The 21,208-nt window shown below is 38.0% G+C and overlaps 1 protein-coding gene across 3 annotated transcripts in view; it reads right to left on the bottom strand.

Moving 5' to 3' along the window:
* Window positions 1–1,248: 1,248 nt before the first annotated feature.
* Window positions 1,249–21,208, bottom strand: part of PNPT1 (polyribonucleotide nucleotidyltransferase 1) — a 57,627-nt gene continuing 37,667 nt past the window's right edge. For 2 of the 3 annotated variants that reach the window (XM_010376221.2, XM_010376222.2), the window contains exons 16-28: window positions 19,905–19,971; window positions 19,731–19,820; window positions 18,499–18,552; window positions 12,544–12,650; window positions 11,613–11,684; window positions 11,457–11,520; window positions 10,549–10,632; window positions 10,198–10,281; window positions 8,892–8,998; window positions 8,731–8,786; window positions 6,482–6,560; window positions 2,797–2,844; window positions 1,249–1,649 (exon numbers count right to left, since the gene is read on the bottom strand). In XM_010376221.2, the coding sequence (XP_010374523.1) occupies window positions 1,494–1,649; window positions 2,797–2,844; window positions 6,482–6,560; window positions 8,731–8,786; window positions 8,892–8,998; window positions 10,198–10,281; window positions 10,549–10,632; window positions 11,457–11,520; window positions 11,613–11,684; window positions 12,544–12,650; window positions 18,499–18,552; window positions 19,731–19,820; window positions 19,905–19,971 (1,068 nt within the window). In that variant the 3' untranslated portion in view covers window positions 1,249–1,493. The remainder of the gene's footprint in view (window positions 1,650–2,796; window positions 2,845–6,481; window positions 6,561–8,730; window positions 8,787–8,891; window positions 8,999–10,197; window positions 10,282–10,548; window positions 10,633–11,456; window positions 11,521–11,612; window positions 11,685–12,543; window positions 12,651–18,498; window positions 18,553–19,730; window positions 19,821–19,904; window positions 19,972–21,208) is intronic. The other variant, XM_030921702.1, reaches the window with a different exon arrangement.

Below are 21,208 nucleotides of genomic sequence, written 5' to 3'. Positions count from 1 at the left end.
CGTCCACATACCATTTACTTTTGTGTGGAATTATAAGGTGATATTTTAAATGATGGGAATGAACAACTTGACATGTGTATCAGTAACCTCTAAACATCTATTTCAAACACCTATTAACCGAAAGTCATGATCCTCCAGCTCTTATACTAAGAACTTCCATACATTAGAGCAATATACATATTCAAAATTACCTAGTTCAATTTGACAAGTAAATTATTTATTTATTATTATTTTTTTGAGACGGAGTTTTGCTCTTGTTGCCCAAGTTGGAGTGCAATGGCGTGATCTCAGCTCACTGCAACCTCTGCCCCCTGGGTTCAAGGGATTCTCCTGCCTCAGCCTCCTGAGTAGCTGGGATTACAGGCGTGCGCCATCACACCCGGCTAATCTTTGCATTTTTAGTAGAGACAGGGTTTCACCGTGTTAGCCAAGATGGTCTCTTATCTCCTGACCTCATGATCCGCCCGCCTCGGTCTCCCAAAGTACTGGGATTACAGGCATGAGCCACCACGCCCGGCCAATACTTTTTCTATGTTTAGGTAAATTTGAAAAATATACATCATTACTACCACATTCATCCTAGTTAGAATCTCATCTTTATTCCACTATGTTTATGATTCAGTAACAAGTTTGAAAGGCATCATATTATTAAAAGTGTATCAGATTAGCTCCCTCAACTCACTATATCTAGTAACTGTTCTGATGAAATAGGCACTGGCTTTGAATATGGCCTGTTCCAGTTTGTGAACCATTGTAGACAAGTAAAGTTGTTACGCAAAGAGGTGAGCCGTAGGATGATTGAGGGTAAATTGTCACTACTATATATAAAGAAGAAAAATATGCGGCCGGGCGCGGTGGCTCAAGCCTGTAATCCCAGCACTTTGGGAGGCCGAGACGGGCGGATCACGAGGTCAGGAGATCGAGACCATCCTGGCTAACACGGTGAAACCCCGTCTCTACTAAAAAATGCAAAAAAATTAGCCGGGCATGGTGGCGGGCGCCTGTAGTCCCAGCTGCTCGGGAGGCTGAGGCAGGAGAATGGCGTGAACCTGGGAGGCGGAGCTTGCAGTGAACTGAGATCCGGCCATTGCACTCCAGCCTGGGCGACAGAGCAAGACTCCGTCTCAAAGAAAAAAAAAAGAAAAATAAAATGTAGGAAGAGATCTGTTAGAATAACATATATGACATATTCTATCTAAGTTTTTCATATATTTCGGAATTATAGAAACAAAAGTATGTAATCTTTTCTAAGATATATAAATGACTTCTTTTTAACAATAAATATTTTTTGATTTATAATGTAAATAAGATTAAACGAATATGGCTTACTCTTGAATTTAAAAAATGGCACGTGTAAATGAGCATTTTAGTACAAATAATTAGAATGTATTTATATTACATATAAATCTACACAATGGAAGATACTACTAAAATGTTGCTCTGCAGCACATCACCCTAGGCAAAATAGAATTCTAGAATTCTCTTTAAAAAAATCACTGAGAATTAGATGATGACTGTGAAATAGTTTCTCCCATTACAATACTATTTCTGTCATTCAAAGTTCTGACCACAGTTGTAGCTGGCGACTGAAGCACTTTACGAGAAAGCCTCATTCTTCCATCGGCTGGATCACGTCCAAAGTATTTCACCTGTGTTAAAGAAACAGCTCTTCCTTTAAACTTATAGCACATTGAGTGACATCTAAATAGACATTTAAATTTACATGGTCCAAATAAGGCAATGATTGTTTTTACTTGTTCACTGAAAGCATAGTTCAGTGCTAAGTGGAGGTATACACTTAATATATATAAGTAGTTATTATAAAAAAAGAAAAGAGACGGGGCAGTTAGTTGTTCAACTATGATCTGTCATTGAATTCATCTGTGCCTTTTTATTCTCACCAGGCCAAGTCCTTATACTGGGGGAATAGTCACAGACATAGTGAATGATTCTAGACAAGGGCTTTGTGAGCCTAATTGTGCTATATACTATACAGGATTATACTTAGGTCACTTGGATTTTCACTACTGCTCAAAGGACCGTCACATTAGTGTTTATTTGGCTTCACCTTGGAAAATGAAAGGGAGAAATGCAGAAGGTTTAAAGTTCCTTCTGATATGAAAACAACAACAACAACAAAGAAACCAAAAAATCAACCTTATACAGAGATATTATATCTTAGCACTCATCCTCCCCTGGAGGCTACTTGGACAGTAAGACCACAGATTGGGAATAAACCAGAAGCCTTAGTTACTCAGGTCATGGGTATTAGTCATAAGTGAAAGAGAATGTGGTGGAGCCAGAAAAAACAGACTGGCAATGACTTCTTTCATTCACTCATAAAGGACTACAAAGAAAGGGAATTTTGTTATATGAATTCTATGCCTGAATAACATGGCTCTTACCAAGCTCAAAAACTTGAAGTTTTAAGTAGTGGGGAAACAAAGTCTCACCTCCTCAAAGATGACATTCAAGGATTTCAACAAGTTACCTTATCAGAGTTCTTATGTCAGTCTCCAAATCGTGGAGTCTGCATAGCTAACACTGACATGCTCATGTATTTTTTAAATGAACTAAGGGTGACTACCATTTTGGCCAAGTTGCAGTCTCCTTCAGGGAAAGAATTGTGTCTTAAATCCTTAATGAGTCTGTTCAAGCAGCTCTAAGATTAAAAATGAAGTACTGCATATAAATAAAAAACATCATAGATGGTGACTCTTTCAACTTTTTGAAAAAAATAATGGAAGCTTCAAGAACGATTTACAACTTTAAGGCTAAAAGGTGGAATACAAGTACCTGAATTTCTTGGCCAACTTCTAATCCTAGGGCAGTAGGATGTTTAATCTGAAAAAAAAAAAACATGTTAATCTATTAGTTGTTGTGCATAATTACATAGTGCCCACGGAGGTACACATTTCTTTCTCAAGCTTTATTCATTTTTCTGATTAAACAAATCAGTTAGCGGCCAGGTGTGGTAGCTCACACCTGTAATCCCAGCACTTTGGGAGGCCGAGGCGGGCGGATCAGGAGGTCAGGAGATTCAGACCATACTGGCTAACATGTTGAAACTCTGTCTCTATTAAAAACACAAAAAAAGTAGCCGGGCGTGGTAGCGGGCGCCTGTAGTCCCAGCTACTCAGGAGGCTAAGCAGGAGAATGGCCTGAACCCGGGAGGCAGAGCATGCAGTGAACCGAGATTGCGCCACTGCACTCCAGCCTGGGTGACAAAGCAAGACTCCATCTCAAAACAAAACAAAAAAATCAGTTAGCCAGGCATGGCGGCTCATGGCTGTAATCGCAGCACTTTGGGAGGCCGGGATGGGCAGATCCCTTGAGCTCAGGAGTCTGAGCTCAAGTCTGACCAACATGGTGAAACCCTATCTCTACTAAAAATACAAAAACTAGCTGGGTGTGGTGGCACACACCTGTACTCCCAGCTACTCGGGAGGCTGAGGCAGGAGAATTGCCTGAATCTGGGAGGCAGAGGTTGCAGTGAGCTGAGATTGTGCCACTGCATTCCAGCCTGGGCAACAGAGTGAGACTCTGTCTTAAAAAAAAAAATCAGTTAATTATAAGGATTTAAAATATAGATGTATTAAGAACATAAAAATTATCCAAAACAGGCTGGGTACAGTGGCTCACACCTGTAGTCCCAGAAGTTTGGGAGGCTGAGGTGGAAGGACTGCTTAAACCAGACTGGGCAACATGAAGAAACCCCATCTCTACAAAAAATCCAAAAAAATTAGCCGGGTGTAGTGGCTTGGGCCTAGGGTCCCAGCCCCTCCAGAGGCTAAGGTGGGAGAATCACTTGAGCCTGGGAGGCTGAGGCTGTAGTGAGCTGTGATCGTGCCACTATACTCCAGCCTGGGTGACAGAGCAAGACCCTGTCTCAAAAACCTCTCAAGTTGTAGATAACTACTGCTAACACTCCAATGAGTATCCCTTCAGATGTCTATTTAGTGTATGTGTAATGCATTTATAAAAATGGACCCGCTGTGCTTATTGTATATCTTAAGGACATCTTTTTTATTTTTATTTTTTTGAGATGGAGTCTTACTCTGTCATCCAGGCTGCAGTGCAGTGGCATGATCTCCGCTCACTGCAACCTCCTCCTCCCAGGTTCAAGAGTTTCTCCTGCCTCAGCCTCCCAAGTAGCTGGGATTACAGGTGCATGCCACCGTGCCCAGCTAATTTTTTGTATGTTTAGTACAGATGGGAGTCTGCCATGTTGGCCAGGCTGGTCTCAAACTCCTGACCTAAAGTGATCTGTCCACCTCAGCCTCCCAAAGTGCTGCGCTTACAGGTGTGAGCCACTGCGCCTGGCCCAAGGGCATCTTTTCATATCAGTAAATTGAGCATTACTGTTAAGTTTCAAACTATATAATTTATTTAAACAATCACCTAAAGACAATAATTTGTTTTAAATTCCAGTGTTGCAAATGTTAATGACTGATGAATACAGGAGAAATATATGAGGGTTTAGTGTATTATTCTTTCAACTTTTTTGTACATTAAAAACTTTTCAAAATAAAAAGGTGAAAAAAAAAAAAGCTGTAGTGTAGCACAGATCATGAATTCACCTACTCTAATTATCCTCTCCAAACAAAATCCTACAATGTCTAGGTCCATAGACATTTACCAAACACCCTCTAAAAAGTTTGTCCCAATTCACACCCCCATCAACAGTGTATGAAAATGTCCATCTTTTCTCTTATACACACTGAGAATTTTAAACTATCTGAAAGTTAAAACTGATATATTAATTTCGTTTGCATTTCAAAAATTGCTGTTGATATTAAATATCTTGGTCGGCTTTTTATAAAAATAATTTGTTCATGTTCTTTACTTATTTTTCTATTGATATTCATCATTCTTACTGATTTATAAAAGCCCTTTGTAAATTAAGCTTCTGTCCTATGTTATAAGCATTTTTCCTTTAGGTTGCTGATTATCTCTTAACCTTATTGAAATTTTTGCCATATAATTAAAAAATTATGGGGTCAAATTTTATAAATTTATTTACCTTTTTGGCTTTGATATCATGTTGAGGCGTTCTCCAGTACTAATTTTATTAAAACATCCAATTTTCTTCTAGTAAACTCTCCTGCCCCAACAAGATTATCTTTTCTCACCACCTTTTTTAAAAAGCACATTTAGCTATTTGATCCAGACAGTATTTTGGTATAAAAATGAGTAGAGATCCTGTTTTAAGATAACCAGCTGTACCAACGTAATTTATTAAATAATCTTTATTCACTGACTATAATACAACTTCTAGCATATATTATAATCCCATGTATATTATTTCTGGTCTTTGTTTTCTTGTTGCATGGGATTATCTATTTCTCGGCTGGTAATATACTATTTTATTATCTATGGCTTTATAATATATTTTAATATATGGTACAACAGACCCCCTTTTTTTTTTTTTGAGACAGAGTCTCACTCTGTCACCAGGCTAGAGTGCAGTGGCACAACCTCGGCTCACTGCATCCTCCGCCTCCTGGGTTCAAGCGATTCTCCTTCCTCAGCCTCCCGAGTAGCTGGGACTGCAGATGCATGCCACCACGCCCAGCTAATTTTTGTATTTTTAGTAGAGACTGGGTTTCACCATGTTGGTCAGGATGGTCACCATCTCTTGACCTTGTGATCCACCCACCTTGGCCTTCAAAGTGCTAGGATTACAGGCGTGAGCCACCATACCTGGCCAACAGACACTCTTATTACTCCCCTGATCCCACTGCTTTCTAGAGTTGTGTTAGAGTTTTTATTTACTGGATGTCTGAACTACAACAAAGATTAAATTTCAAAATATTCCAAGAATTATCTTGCCATAATTGGTTGGTCAGTAGAAAATTGGGAAAACAGCTATACATAGGTATTTTTAGTAACTGCTAGCTCTAGATGCTGTTCTCCTTCAAAACAGTCAGTGTTTCTATTCCATCATGGAAAGAAAAATCTTTGGTATTTATTTATTTATTTATTTATTTATTTATTTATTTATTTATTTATTTTATTTTTTGAGACGGAGTCTTGCTCTATTGCCCAGGCTGAAGCGCAGTGGTGTGATCTCCACTCACTGCAACCTCCACCTCCCAGGTTCAAGCAATTATCTGCCTCAGCCTCCTAAGTAGCTGGGATTACAAGTACCCACCACCATGCCCAGCTGGTTTTTGTATTTTTAGTAGAGAAGGGGTTTCACCATCTTGGCCGGGCTGGTCTTGAACTCCTGACCTCGTGATCCACCCACCTCGGCCTCCCGAAGTGCTGGGATTACAGACATGAGCAACCCCACCCAGCGAATTTTTATTTATGCTAAACAATGTAAAACTTTTTGCCAGAGCATCTCTGCCACTTTTGTTTTCTCTGTTTAGGCTAGTAGTAGGCAAAGTGTATAATTCTTACCAACCTAGGTAATTTCAATACTGTGTTTTAAGGTGTTTGAAGGAAGTTATAAATATAATAACATCTGTCTTTTTACCTTTCGTTGATCAAGTTGTGTGTTATGAAGCAGTACCGCAGTCATATTTGGATATAATTTTACCATTACACCAGTATCTCTACAAAAAATAAATAATAAGCCTGGTTAAACCAATAAGTATCTGTATATCCATTGACAAATAAAACATTATGTTTTCATAGGAGGAAAAAGTAAAAAACAAAAAGAAACCCATTCTATCATGTTTTTAGAACTATAAAAAGTATACTTTTCAACTGAAAATATGCCCTATAAATAAATATGTATGAATCAAAGAATGAAGAAAAGATAAAGAATAAACACGCAATAAAAAAGCTTTTAGAGCCAGGCACGGTGGCTCATACCTGTAATCCCAGCACTTTGGGAGGCCAGTGCGGGCAGATCACAAGGTCAAGAGATCAAGATCATCCTGGCCAACATGGTGAAACCCTGTCTCTACTAAAAATACAAAAATTAGCTGGGCATGGTGGCGCATGCCTGTAATCCCAGCTACTCAGGAGGGTGAGGCAGGAGAATTGTTTGAACCTGAGCGGCGGAAGTTGCAGTGAGCCGAGATCGTGCCACTGTACTCCAGCATGGTGACAGAGCGAGACTCTGTCTCAACAAAAAAAGCTTTTAGAATATATATTCTTCTGTATTTCTCTTCATAATTTCCAAAAACATTTTTTTTGTGTGTGTGTCACCCACGCTGGAGTGCAGTGGTGGCATCTGGGCTCACTGTAACCTCTGCCTGCCAGGTTCAAGCCATTCTCATGCCTCAGCCTCCCAAGCAGTTGGAATTACAGGCATGTGCCACCATGACCAGCTAATTTATGTATTTTTAGTAGAGATGGGGTTTCCCGAAGTTGGCCAGGCTGGTCTCGATTTTCCAAAAATTTTCGAAATGACATTAAATATTTTAAACATAGTATAGAATATCATATCATTAACCTATAAGGTAAGGATTTAAGGAAGGTGGTCAGGTAAAATGAGATACTTATTTCATTAAAAAACTAATCTTCCCTTTTTCTCTAGTCTATGAAAATAAGCCATCCTATTTCTTATTTTTCACCTGCAATATTAAACAAATCATCTGATTGCCTTTTATTTCAAATAGCTTTGAACATTTTTGCTACATTTGATCATTTTTTTTCTTAAAAAAGGGATTTTCTGATCCTAAAAATACAATCTCTTTTAGCTGGTCAAAAAAAAAAAATCCTTTGAGATTGAAATCGGCTTTTTTTTTTTTTTTTTTTTTTTTGAGATGGAGTCTCACTCTGTCGCCCAGGCTGGCGTGTAATGGTGTGATCTCATCTCCCTGCAACCTCCACCTACTGGGTTCAAGCGATTCTCCTGCCTCAGCCTCCTGAGTAGCAGGGATTATAGGCATGCACCACCACGCCTGGTTAATTTTTGTATTTTTAGTAGAAATGGGGTTTCGCTATGTTGGTCAGGCTGGTCTCGAACCCCTGACTTTGTGATCTGCCTGGCTCGGCCTCCCAAAGTGCTGGGATTACAGACGTGAGCCATGGTGCCTGGTTGAAACTAGCATTTAAAAACATGTGCCAATTAAGCATTCAGACTATGTTTAAAATAAGCCATCAAAAAAAAAAAAAAAAGAAAAAGGAAACAAGGAAATATTGATAGGTCTATTTTGGGCCTATTTAGTATTTACCGGGAAAATTAATTTGGGGTTTCACCAATTACTAGTAGAAAATTTGGTTAAAGAATTCAGTTAGGAGAACCTATCATAATTAGAACCACAGAACTGTTACTGAAATTTGATAAAATGATATAGAAAATAAAATATACTATACCTTAAAAAGTAATGATTATACAGTAACTGGCATGTAATCTAAACATCTTATGATTTCAAAGTAAATAAAGTAAATGTAAAATTAAATTGGGATCATAATAGAAATCTGTTAAAAACCAACACAGGGCTGGACACGGTGGCTCATGCCTGTAATCCTGGCACTTTGGGAGTCTGAGGCGGGAGGAGGGCTTGAGGCCAGGAGTTTAAGACCAACCTGGGCAACATAGTGAGACCGTGTCTTTACAAAAAATTTAAAAATCAGCCCCGTGTGGTGGTGTGTGCTTACAGTTCTAAATACTCAGGAGGCTGAGGTGGGAGAATTGCTTGATCCCAGAAATTTAAGGCAGCTGTGAGGTTTACTATGGCACCACTGCATCTCACTGTGGGTGGCAGGGTGAGAACCTGTCTCTAAAGAAATAAAGGAAAAAGCTCAGCATAGTATATTACTTGATATTACCTGATTTCAGTTATTGTGGCAGTATACACTGCTCCAAATTCTAATTGCTGCTCCTGCTGTAAGTGCAAAATAAGCCATAAGATTCACAAAGAAAACATCAACAAAAAGTAGAAAAAACAAATATATCTATATGATATGTAATTAATATGATCTATACTTACATCATCCTTGCAGATTTCAGTAATGAAGTCTCTTGCCTCATGCATAGCACTGGGTGTTGGTGCAAATACAGAAAACGTTTCTTCATCCACCTGACTAATAGTTACACCTTTTAAAAACATAATTTAACATATTAAGGTTAACTTGGCTGGGCATGGTGGATCACATTTGTAATCCCAGCACTCTGGGGGGCTGAGGTGGGAGGATCACTTGAGCCCAGGTGTTTAAGGCCAGCCTGGGCATCATAGGGAGAGCCTGTTACTACAAAAAATAAATGAAAAAAATTAGCTGGACATGGTAGCATGTGTCCAACTACTTGGGAATTACAGTCGGAAGGATCACCTGAGCCCAGGGGTCAAGGCTGGAGTGAGCAGTGATTGTGTATTGCACTCCAGTCTGGGTGACAGAGCAAGACCCCGTCTCAAAAAAAAAAGTTAACTTGCTAATTCCAGTGGAAACTAGTCTTAAAAATAGATGTGAGAACGGGAGGGACCTGTTAGTAGCTGGATGGAGTTATGCCGTATTTAATCATTACTTTAGGAATGAAGGAATTCATTCATCAACAAATATACTCTGCATACGTGTTAGGTACCTGGCATTATACTAGGTAGGCCCTGGGGATACAATGGTGAGCCAATATGCTTGATTTCTTGAAGTTCACCATCTGGTGAAATCAAATTTATCTACACAAATTTTGGAGAGTCTGGTTCTGCTCTCTTAATTACGAGTAGAAACCGTAATAGAACCCTTTCCTTGCCTTGTTTTCTTTATCCCACTTACTCTTAGGAGGGGTGAATAAATGAATAAGGGACAAAATCACATCAGTTTCTCAATGTTAGCAAATGGCTAAGGTGACTCTGCTTCTCAGTCTCCTGCAATAACCTCAAACCTTGAAGTACTAGGTAATTCAAACATTGCTTCAGGAAAAATAAATTAAAGCATACTATTTTTATATATACTCTTTAAATAAAAGAGTATAAATAAAACTAAGTGAAAGTAGCAGAATAAAAAAGAAATAACTGTAATAATTCCTCTAAAGTTAAAAACTAAATATTATTCTAGATGTTCAACTATAAAATGTTGCAAAAAAGTCCTGATGAATTCTTGACTATCCTTCTTGAATACAGTTAAGAATGACCATTTGCTAATTTATTAATACTCAGTCAAGACATGTCATATCCTTTTCTCCTGGTCTTTCTCTCATTTCTCCAATAAATATATATTTAAAGCAACATACTAGAGATGAAATAGCAAACTTAAATGGTCTAGCATTTAATTTAAAAACCCCAAACTTCATACAACTCTTACCTGTTTCAGCCTGAAGCTTTTTTAAGTTATATCCACCTGGTCCAACAAATTTTGCTCGTTTTGATAATGGAACCTGAACAGTTTCTGGGATGTAATACAGACAAATATATAAACAATTCAACTACATACATGAACCTAAAACATGCCATGGTCACGTGAGTTTTTTTTTTTGACCTAGACACATGTAAAAATATAAACTGTTAAAGAATATTCCCTAAAATTTAAAGCATTTTAACTATAAAAGCATTTAAAATATTTTTGTGTATTAGGTAAAAACAATTTAAAAGCAGTAATATTCGTTCATATATTAATGTTTATCTTACAAGGATCACCAAAATTTTAATGTATTACCTACAACAGGTCCATTTTCTTTTCTAGATGCTCGAGGTTTTGAAATAGTTTTGTTCATGATCTGTAATATCTCCTTTTTTGCCACTAGAAGAGAAAAACGCAAAAGTTATAACTACATAAAACAAATATGATCTGAAATAGCTGCACTCTTAGTTTTTGTGGTATACCATCTAAACCCTGTGGCTTAATAATTGAAACTCTCCACATCCCTATTACCTTGAAAATTCACTCATATTCTCTTCTCCATAAATCCTATTTTAAAGAGAGTTGCTTAATTTGTAAAAATTGAAATTCCAATGGTAACCCACTTTGGGGTTTATTCGTGTGTTCCAAAAACTTAAGTTCTTCTTCTTTCTTTAAAATAGATATGGGATCTCACTATGTTGCCCAGGCTGGTTTTAAACTCCTGGGGCTCAAGCAATCTTCCTGCCTTGGCCTCCCAAAGTGCTAGGATGAGCCACCATGCCATGCCTGGCTACTTAGTACTTCTTTTTTTTGAGACAGTTTCCCTCTGTCACCCAGGCTGGAGTGCAATGGCATGATCTCAGCTCACTGTAACCTCTGCCTCCTGGGCTCAAGCAATTCTCCTATCTCAGCCTGCTGAGTAGCTGGGATTACAGGTATGCGTCACCATGCCTGGCTAATTTTTGCACTTTTAGTAGAGACAGGGTTTCACCATGTTGGCCAGGCTGGTCTCGAACTCCTGACCTGAAGTGATCCGCCTGCCTCGGCCTCTCAAACTGCTGGGATTACAGATGTGAGCCACTGCATCTGGCCAGTACTTCTTGATTTAAGTTTTATGAAATTCCACTTTTTAAAGCAATATTTTATAATAAGCCTAATGAGAACTGTAGTTCCCATTAGCAAAGTGGGAAAGAATGAAAGGAGAATCAAGCATACTAGCTCACCTGAAGCTTGTTGAATAGCCTCCATTACAATTTTTATTGGTATTCCAGGTAATTTAATATCAGCCTAATATGGAAAAGTCAAACAATTATATAAACATTGACTCATGGCATTATTTAAATGTTACAAAAATGAAACAAAATGAGTTTTAAAAATACCTGTAATGCAGTTATTCCTTTATTAGTGCCAGCTATTTTGAAGTCCATGTCACCATTGTAATCTTCAATTCCCTTCAGGAATTTAAAAAGTTGTGACATAGTTTTAAACAAAAACAAAAGTCAACATATTCACTATAGAAACATTTCAAAAAAACAGCTTTAGAAGTAAACCATATCCTAAGTCCAAACACAAAGCAATGTTTTCTACATTAACTACCGCTTCCAATTTGTGACTTTTTAAACTACAATTATTTTCACCAGAAACATCATTTCATTTTCAGATCATTCCTTTCCTTCATAAATGCGTAAGAATGAATTTATGATCATCCTAAAGTGAGCCACTATGAATACTTACACTGTGTAAGTCTTACTGCAATACTTAAGGGTAAGCATTACTATTTTTTTTAAGTAATCATTTTATTTTATTTTATTTTATTTATTTTGAGACAGAGTCGTGCTCTGTTGCACAGGCTGGAGTGCAGTGGCACGATCTTGGCTCACTGCAACCTCTGCCTCCCGGGTTCAAACAATTCTGCCTCAGCCTGCCAAGCAGCTGGCATTACAGGTGTGTGCCACCCTGCCTGGGCTAATTTTTGTATTTTTAGTAGAGACGGAGCTTTGCCACATTAGCCACACTGGTCTTGAACTCCGACTTCCCAAAGTGCTGGGATTACAGGCATGAGTCACCATGCCTGGCCTATTACTATTAATATAATACCTATTTTAAATTCATATCCTGTGAGATACAAGGTGAACACGCAGAGGAGGAAGGGAAGAACAAGTACCTGTTCTTCAAATACTAGCATTCTGAGCATATGCTACGTGCAAAGTACATATAGTCTTCACCATTATTTGATTTGTTTTTATCTTTTAATTTTTATTTATTTATTTTTAGTCTTCATTAAGTATTTGAAACCGGGAATATACTTGCCAGAATATCTGTCAGCAAACGATAATCTTCTATTTCACCCTTCTCAGGATCAGTTCTGGTGACCAATCCTATTGCTACGCCTGCAACAGCAGATGAAATTGGAACCCCTATAATTAGGAAAAAGAACTTCTGTGGGTAATGTGTACATGAGCTTAAAACACATATTTATCTTTCTATCAATTATTATTATTTTTTTTTCGAGAGGGAGTCTCGCTCTGTTGCCCAGACTGGAGTGCAGTGGCATGATCTTAGCTCACTGCAGCCTCTGCCTCCTGGGTTCAAGTGATCCTCCCACCTCAGCCTCCCGAGTAGCTGGGATTATAGGCGCCCGCCAATACGCCTGGCTAATTTGCTTGTATTTTTAGTAGAGATGGGGTTTCAACCATGTTGGCCCTGTTGGTCTTGAACTCCTGACCTCAGGTGATCTGACAGCCTCGGCTTCCCAAAGTGCTGGGATTACAAGTGTGAGCCACTGTGCCCAGCAGACATTTATTTTACTTATTTATTTATTTTTTGAGACTGGAGTCTGGCTGTCGTCCAGGCTGGGGTGCAGTGGCGCCATCTTGGCTCACTGCAAGCTCCGCCTCCTGGGTTCACGCCATTCTGCTGCCTCAGCCTCCCGAGTAGCTGGGACTACAGGCACCTGCCACACGCCTGGCTAATTTTTTCATATTTTTAGTAGAGACAGGTTTCACCGTGTTAACCAGGATGGTCTCGATCTCCTGACGTTGTGATCCGCCCGCCTCGGCCTCCCAAAGTGCTGGGATTACAGGCTTGAGCCACCACGCCCGGCCCAGACATTTATTTTTAATGTAAATGGATATTGTTATCTAAATTGACAATCACTGAAGCTGAGTTGGAAAAGTCTTAAGAGGTCATTTGACTACTTCATTAGTTTTTGAATATATAATAAAGTTCCCTAAAACAATGTAAACAAGTACTATATCCAGCAAAAACTTCTCTAACAAAAGCAAACTTTATAGCTTTTAAATTATCCATTGCTTTGCTTTTTGGCTTCAGGTGTCTTAATTGTTTTTGTTGGAAAGTAAGCATCTATTTGGTAAATTCTTCCAGTCTGAACCCCTCAGTTTACACCCTCATGGCAGCTAACATTAGTGTATCCTCCTAGAAAATTTTTGTGCACATGTATAAATGTAAATATAATCTTTTGTTTTCTTTGCTGATGGTGGCAGACCCTATGCATTTACTGTTTTGCACCTTGCCTTTTTCACTTAATAACATGTCTTGGATATTGACACATACCACCACACAAAGCTCTACTTTATTCCTTTGAATAGTTGCATACTACTCCCTATATGTTTTATGTCACACACAGTAGTGTGATTGCTGAGTCAAAAGGTATGTACATTTACATTTGTTACACTGTCAAACTGCCTTCTAAAGACATAGCATTTTAAACTTTTACCAGTGGTATAAGAAGGTACATGCTACTCTATATTCTTATTAATTCTTATCAAATCTTTTGACTTTTCTCAATTTAAAGAGTAAGAAATGGTTATATTAAATCTGACTTGTTTTTTATGACTGAGATTGAAAACTATTTCATGTTCATAAACCTATTTATGTCTTATTTTGAGAACTCCCTGTTCATGACCTTCAACATTTTTCTACTTGTTTGCCAGTCTTTTTATTATTGATCTTCTTTCAATATGGACAGATCTTTATTAAAATGTAAAGATAAAATATTACGTTTAATAACATATAAATATAAAATATTTTATTTCCTAGTTCGTTGACTTTGCTTATGGTCATGAGTTTTCCGTGTAGAAGTTTTAGTTTATGTAATCATGGTTCCTGGGTTTTGCTTAGCAGAGCTTTTCTTCTCCAAGATTTTTGATAAAACCTACCAACTTTCATTTGTTTAAAAATGTTTAAGTTTTGATCACTTGGAATTTACTTTGGTATAAAGGAGTGTGTATCTCATTTCATTTTCTCTAAGCAACCTCATCTATACTTATGGTTTTAACCACCATCTATAATGTTGATGACTTAAAAATCTATCCCTTCTGTCCAGCTCTCTGTGCCAAACCCTGGACCTGTATTAGTAAACTGCTTGTCAGACATCTCCAGCTAAATGTACCCAAAGCACCTTAAATATATATTCAAAATTGAGCCAGGCCCAGTGGCTCACGCTTGTAATCTGAACGCTTTGGTAGGCCAAGATGGGAGGATCACTTGAACTCAGGAATTTGAGAACCGCCTGGGCAACATAGTGAGACCTCATCTCTATAAATAATAATAATGATGATGAAAGAAATACATATATGTTCAAAATTGAATCACTATCAAAAAATCCTTTACCTCCTGCAATCTTTGGTTTAAAGCAACTAAGACACTCATGCCAGAATCAACATTTCTTTCCTCATTTCCTATATCCCATCAAGTCACAAAGATCTGTTTAATTTTTTAGAAAGCTGTCCTTTACCCTAAATATTAAAATACCTATTGCTACTTTTTAGTCTGAGTCCATATCATTTCTTGCCCTGGCAACAAGCTCCCTGTCTGGCTTCCCAGATTTTAGTTTCTCTCTTTACTTCTGAGTCTCTGCCATCTCATTCCCCAGGGCTATTCATCACTTAAGCTGGGAAAAACTATTTGAAAAAACAAAAGCAGATTCAAATCATGCCACTGTTTTCCATAAAATCCTTCAAGTTCCTCATTGACTGCTTTCAGGAAATTTTTGTACATATTCTGTGGTCAAATAAATTTCAAAAAATATTACATGTCCTATTCCTAGAGAGTCAGTATTCAAATTAGCTTATTAAAGTCTATTTAACCCACATTAAATAAACCTGCTTAACCCTGCTGAAACTTACTTTAGAACAGGATAAACTTTTTCATGGTATACAATAATCAATGTCCTGCGGAACACTATTCCATGGAATACTGAATTGGAAAAATGCTGGCTTTAAGTCCAAACTCCTTAGCATAACAATGACCTTCAACATATGATTCTACTTTATTACCTTAACACCTCTTTCGAGTGCATTCCTGAAACACACTACACTGTTACATAACTTCTTAACTTTGCACATGCTGGTCCCTTCATGTGAAATACAGGCCCTGCTCCTAATATGCCCAGTCAACAACTACTCAGCCTTTAAAATCAAATGAAATGTAGTAGTCTCTCTAAGCCAATTATGCTCAGCCTAGTTCATCAATCACCCTGTATGCCTTACACATATTTGTATTATTACCTCTTCGATCTATTAGTATCTTTTTGTTTTCAAACCTTTAAGCTTTTTCAAAACCTGGGTACAATTTGTATCCCCGGGCATGGGGCATAGGACAGTGCCTGACTTAGAGCAGGGCAAGCCCTTCTCAAGCAATTCAAATTCATATTTGAATTGAACTGTATACCCTGTATTGGCCCATCCCACAGGACTTGACATTCATTCTTATCAAATTTAATTTTTTTGAGGTTTTTGGCTTTATCGCTTCAAATTTAATTTTTAAACTATTAAGCTCCATATTTTTTTATCCTGCTCAATTTTGTCATTTAACAAACCAGTCACTCATTCATTTTAATCAGTATCCTTTTTATTGGCAGGCCAGTGTTCTCAGTCAAGTCAACATTGAAAGAGACAGGGCTGAAATAAGCATCCTCAAGTCTTCAACCTGAGATCCTCCTCTGACCTGCTGATCACATTAAGCAGTCCCTTTGCTCATCCCTTAGCCAGTATGAATGGTGCACCTATTATCTAGTCTAAATTTCTGCATCATTTACACAAGGTATCATAAAGATATCATAAACCATAAAGCTGAATTATAGATACATCACACCAACAGCAAAACCCTCTACTGCAAATCTAGTAATTTCTTCAAAACAGAAAGTGAATTAAATAACTATGGCATGACTTGTTTTGGAGAAGTCGCTTCTGGCTTCTTTCTGTAGTCCGTTTCCTTCCTTTTTTTTTTTTTTTTTTTGAGACAGAGTCACTCTGTCACCCAGGCTGGAGTGCAGTGGCATGATCTTGACTCACTGCAGCCTCTTGCCTGCTGAGTTCAAGTGATTCTCTTGACTCAGCCTCCCAAATAGCTGGGATTATAGGCATGGGCCACCACACCCAGCTAATTGTTGTATTTTTAGTAGAGACGGGGTTTCACTATGTTGGCCAGGTGGACCTCAAACTCCTGACCTCAAGTGATCCACCTGCCTCAGGCTCCCAAAGTGCTGGGATTACAGGCATGAGCCACCGTGCCTGGCCCCTTTCCTTTCCAAACTACTTACAAACCATTCTTTTTATAAGTCTTTAAGAGTCTTGTTGAGGGTCACAGTCAAGTTCATTGTGTTATACTTTATAGAAAATACTTTTTTTCTCTTTCAATAATAACGTTTTCTGTCCTTGGGATACCAGTCTCCATGATTTCTCAATGCCTGCCATCATACTTCAGTAATCTAATCCTGAAGTTCTCATTATAATTGAGGATGAATTTTTGTGTAGACCAAAAGATCTGAATTCATATAAAAATGGCAGGTAAAGACTCTCCTATGATGTCATCTTTTATTTTTCAGTTTACCTTTTTCAAGATTTGTTCAGTGTTTTCCAATATGAGATTTGGAATGAGAAACACCAAGTGCCATGAACACTAAGACTGTTTTGTTCATCACCATGTCCTAAGAACTTAGATCAGTGCTTGGCACATAGGTGCCACAGAGTAAAGATTTGTAGAGTGAAAGAAGGAAGATGAAAATAGTAGCAGCAGTATTTTACCAGCTACCTTAAATATCAGATTATGTTTTCCTTTATTTAATAAAGTGCCTTTAGCATTTTTTGCTTTGGCCTGTTTTTAATTTTTCTAGATAATATTACTATATATTCACACCACGTTTTCATTTTACCTTTTGTTACGACCCTCCTTTCTATCTTTCATGCCAGTACTGTAAATGTGTGAACTTATCAGAGAACTCCTTCTGTGGCCTCTTTAGTGTCTTTAGGTTCCTTCTCTCTTTCTTCTCAAATAGCAACACTGATAACAGTTTGGCACGAATTGGTTTTAAGAATCTCCTAGCAGCCAGGCGCGGTGGCTCACGCTTGTAATCCCAGCACTTTGGGAGGGCAAGGTGGGTGGATCACGAGGTCAAGAGTTCGAGACCAGCCTGGCCAATATGGTGAAACCCTCCTCTACTAAAAATACAAAAATTAGCCAGGCGTGGTAGCACGTGCCTGTAATCCCAGCTACTCAGGAGGCTGAGGCAGAAGAATTGCTTGAACCCAGGAGGCGGAGGTTGCAGTGAGCCGAGATTGTACCACTGCATTCCAGCCTGGGCAACAGAGTGAGACTCTGTCTCAGAAAAAAAAAAAAAAAAATCTCCAAGCATAATGTGTTCCTTTTTGGTGTTTCAGACCTGGGGATTAAAATGAACCATTTGTAGTCCGCCTTCCTAAAATTGTGTGTACATGCCTGAGTGGCATTGTTCTCTTGGCTTGTATAAATCAACTGAAAGAATACAGTTGCTTTCTCTTATGAGTCCTAATAGTACTTACTAAGCAAAACTTCCTTGGTGATTGGAATCAGTTCTGGAGCTCTCTACCTTTTGGAATGAAATAAAGTTTACTAGGTCACCAATGCAAATAAAAATTTTTCAGTGTACTGCTTTTAGCTAAAAATAAGAATTCCAGCAGATATCTGGATATCTGAAGCTCTACTTTTCAAACATCTTGCCTCTGGCTTGATTTGGTCATCTGTAATCTGACTTTGAGTTTTACTAAAACTCAAATTTAAAGAAATCTTATATTTTATACTAACAGGTGTATATAAAAGGTTAGCATGTTTTTTTTTTAAATCTTTTTTGTAGAGATGGGGTCTTGCTATCTTGCCCAGGCTGGTCTTCAACTACTGGCCTCAAGTGAGCCTCCTGCCTTGGCCTCCCAAAGTGCTGGGGTTACAGGCATGAGCAATATCAGCAGTTTTGAGACATAATTCTTTTACCTGAATCCATTAATGCTAAACTTCCGCCACATGCAGATGCCATAGAAGATGACCCTATAGAAAAAAAAAATACCTGCTTTATATTATACTGATTTTTTTAAATGTAGAAAAGTATTACTAGTGGTTATTTCCTTATAAATATTCAATTACAATACAAATATTCAATAGTCTCTTCTTTTTAAAAGCACCTAAGGCAAGTTCTTTTAAGCTATAAACTATGGGGCTGCATGGTCCAATATGGTAGCCATTAACTATAAGTGGTGACTTAAAGTTTAATCAATTAAAATAAATTTAATTCTTCAACTAGATAGCACAGAGAAAGAGGATTTCTATCGTCACAAAAAGTTTTATTTTATTATTATTTTTTGAGACGGAGTCTCAGCCTGTCACCACACTCAGCTAATTTTTTGTATTTTTAGTAGAGACAGGGTTTCACCATGTTAGACCCTCGGAACCTTGTGATCTGCCGGCCTCGGCCTCCCACAGTGCTGGGATTACAGGTGTGAGCCACCACACCCAGTTCATCACAAAAAGTTCTATTGCACAGTATTGCTACAGATATTCTAATAGACTTCCTAGGGCATATCTTTTTTCTTGCTTATCAGAAGTAGTTAAAGATATAGGGCTTTGGCTCTCTCACTCGCATAAGCCCATTAGTTTAGTCACACCCAGTAGAGAACCACAAAGTCTTTAGTTTAAATTCTGAGTTTACTTTGGTATTTTTCTCTCAAAATCTGTGACTATCTGATTTATGTCTATTACACATTTAAGAACTCCATGACCTTTCTGCCTTTAATGACTGCACCGTACCTTGACCTATGGATGAATTTTTTATTTAAATGTGACCTCTTGCCTAGACTCCCTCTGTGATGTCCACTTATTATTCATGTGGATATGTGACAGGTATCCCCTGCCTAATGATCACTCTATTTTGGCCCTTCCCCTCTCTGATAACCTTGTTCTGTGGTTTGTTTGTACAAATAAAGAAACAAGCCAAATTGGATCTACTATAACAGATAAAGAAAAACATTTGTTTTATATTGCTTTCAAAACAACTCATTAGCTAAGAACAGAGATTAAGACAAGTATATGATTAACTCAATACATTTTTCTCTTGCAATAAACTTGGGTTCTGCAGTAATAAACAAAATGTAACACTATATTTGAAAACTTAATAATAGAATAGGGAATATGGTCTTTTCTACTATGAAAGAAGTATTTAAATACCATACCATTTGACTCTAGGATTTCAGATGTAACTCTTATGGTGAAAGGAAAATCTTTGGGAATAACAGGATACAAAGCTTTCTCAGCAAGAGCACCTAAATTAGAATAGAAGACAGTAAGTAAAAAAGTGTATTAAGTCTCTGTAAGAATACTGTATAAGTTTACAGATCTGTACTTACCATGCCCAATTTCTCTTCTATTTAAACCAGTGAGTTTGCCAATTTCATTAGTTGCATAAGGAGGAAACTTAAAAAAAACACACACATATACAATTGACATAGAAAGATGTCCAAGTTATATTACCAAAATAATAGAACTTACAGAACAGTAGAATCTCATTTTTGTTTTTTAAAAAAGTACATTCATAAACATACAGAAAATGTATGATATAAATTTAACATACATACCAAATTGCTAAAAGTAGCTATTATAAGTATGTAAATGGATTAGGATGTGGCAACTGGAGGGGTATGGAGATTTACACCATAAACTTCCATTACATTTAAATTAGTAACAATAACAAAATGTTATATTTTTGTAGTAAGAAAAAATATGTACATATTTAAAAAGTACACATTGAAGAATCACACATTTTTTTTCCATAGCAAAGCCCACATTTATTTCACTAAATTGAAATTTGATTTACACTGATACTTTTTAGAGTTATCTCTCTCTACTACCTTTTTCAGATATGAAACAAAATACATGAATGGGAAAGTTGCATATTTTGAAGTATGTCTCAAGCAAATCATAATGACAAAAATGTATGGAGGAAACAGCTCTTTTTCGTAAGGGTTTTATTTTAGACAGTGGTTGCAAACTGTTTTATTTGATGTATATGTTATCTTGAAGAAATATGAATTAGTTGTGATCATTTGACAATAGGAAGACTTCCGATAAAAATCTGTAGTTTCAGGCTGGGTGCAATGGCTCATGCCTGTAATTCCAGCACTTTGGGAGGCCAAGGCAGGCAGCTCACTTGAGCTCAGGAGCTTGGGACTAGCCTGGCCAACATGGTGAGATCCTCTATCTACTAAAAATACAAATATTATCCGGGCGTGGTGCATGCCTGTAATCCCAGCTACTCATGAGGCTGAGGCACAAGAATTGCTTGAGGCCAGGTGCACTGGCTCAAGCCTGTAATCCCAGCACTTTGGGAGGCCGAGACGGGTGGATCACGAGGTAGGAAACGGGTGGATCACGAGGTCAGGAGATCCAGACCATCCTGGCTAACCCGGTGAAACCCCGTGTCTACTAAAAAAATACAAAAAACTAGCCGGGTGAGGTGGTGGGCGCCTGTAGTCCCAGCTACTCGGGAGGCTGAGGCAGGAGAATGGCCTAAACCCAGGAGGCGGAGCTTGCAGTGAGCTGAGATCCAGCCACTGCACTCCAGCCTGGGCGACACGCAAGACTCCATCTCAAAAAAAAAAAAAAAAAAAAAAGAATTGCTTGAACCCAGGAAGTGGAGGTTGCAGGGAGCCAA

Source organism: Rhinopithecus roxellana, chromosome 17, assembly GCF_007565055.1.
Source record: "Rhinopithecus roxellana isolate Shanxi Qingling chromosome 17, ASM756505v1, whole genome shotgun sequence".
Lineage (NCBI taxonomy): Eukaryota > Metazoa > Chordata > Mammalia > Primates > Cercopithecidae > Rhinopithecus > Rhinopithecus roxellana.
The sequence above is the reverse complement of the archived record's forward strand: the minus strand, read 5'-3'. Positions and strand labels throughout refer to the sequence as shown.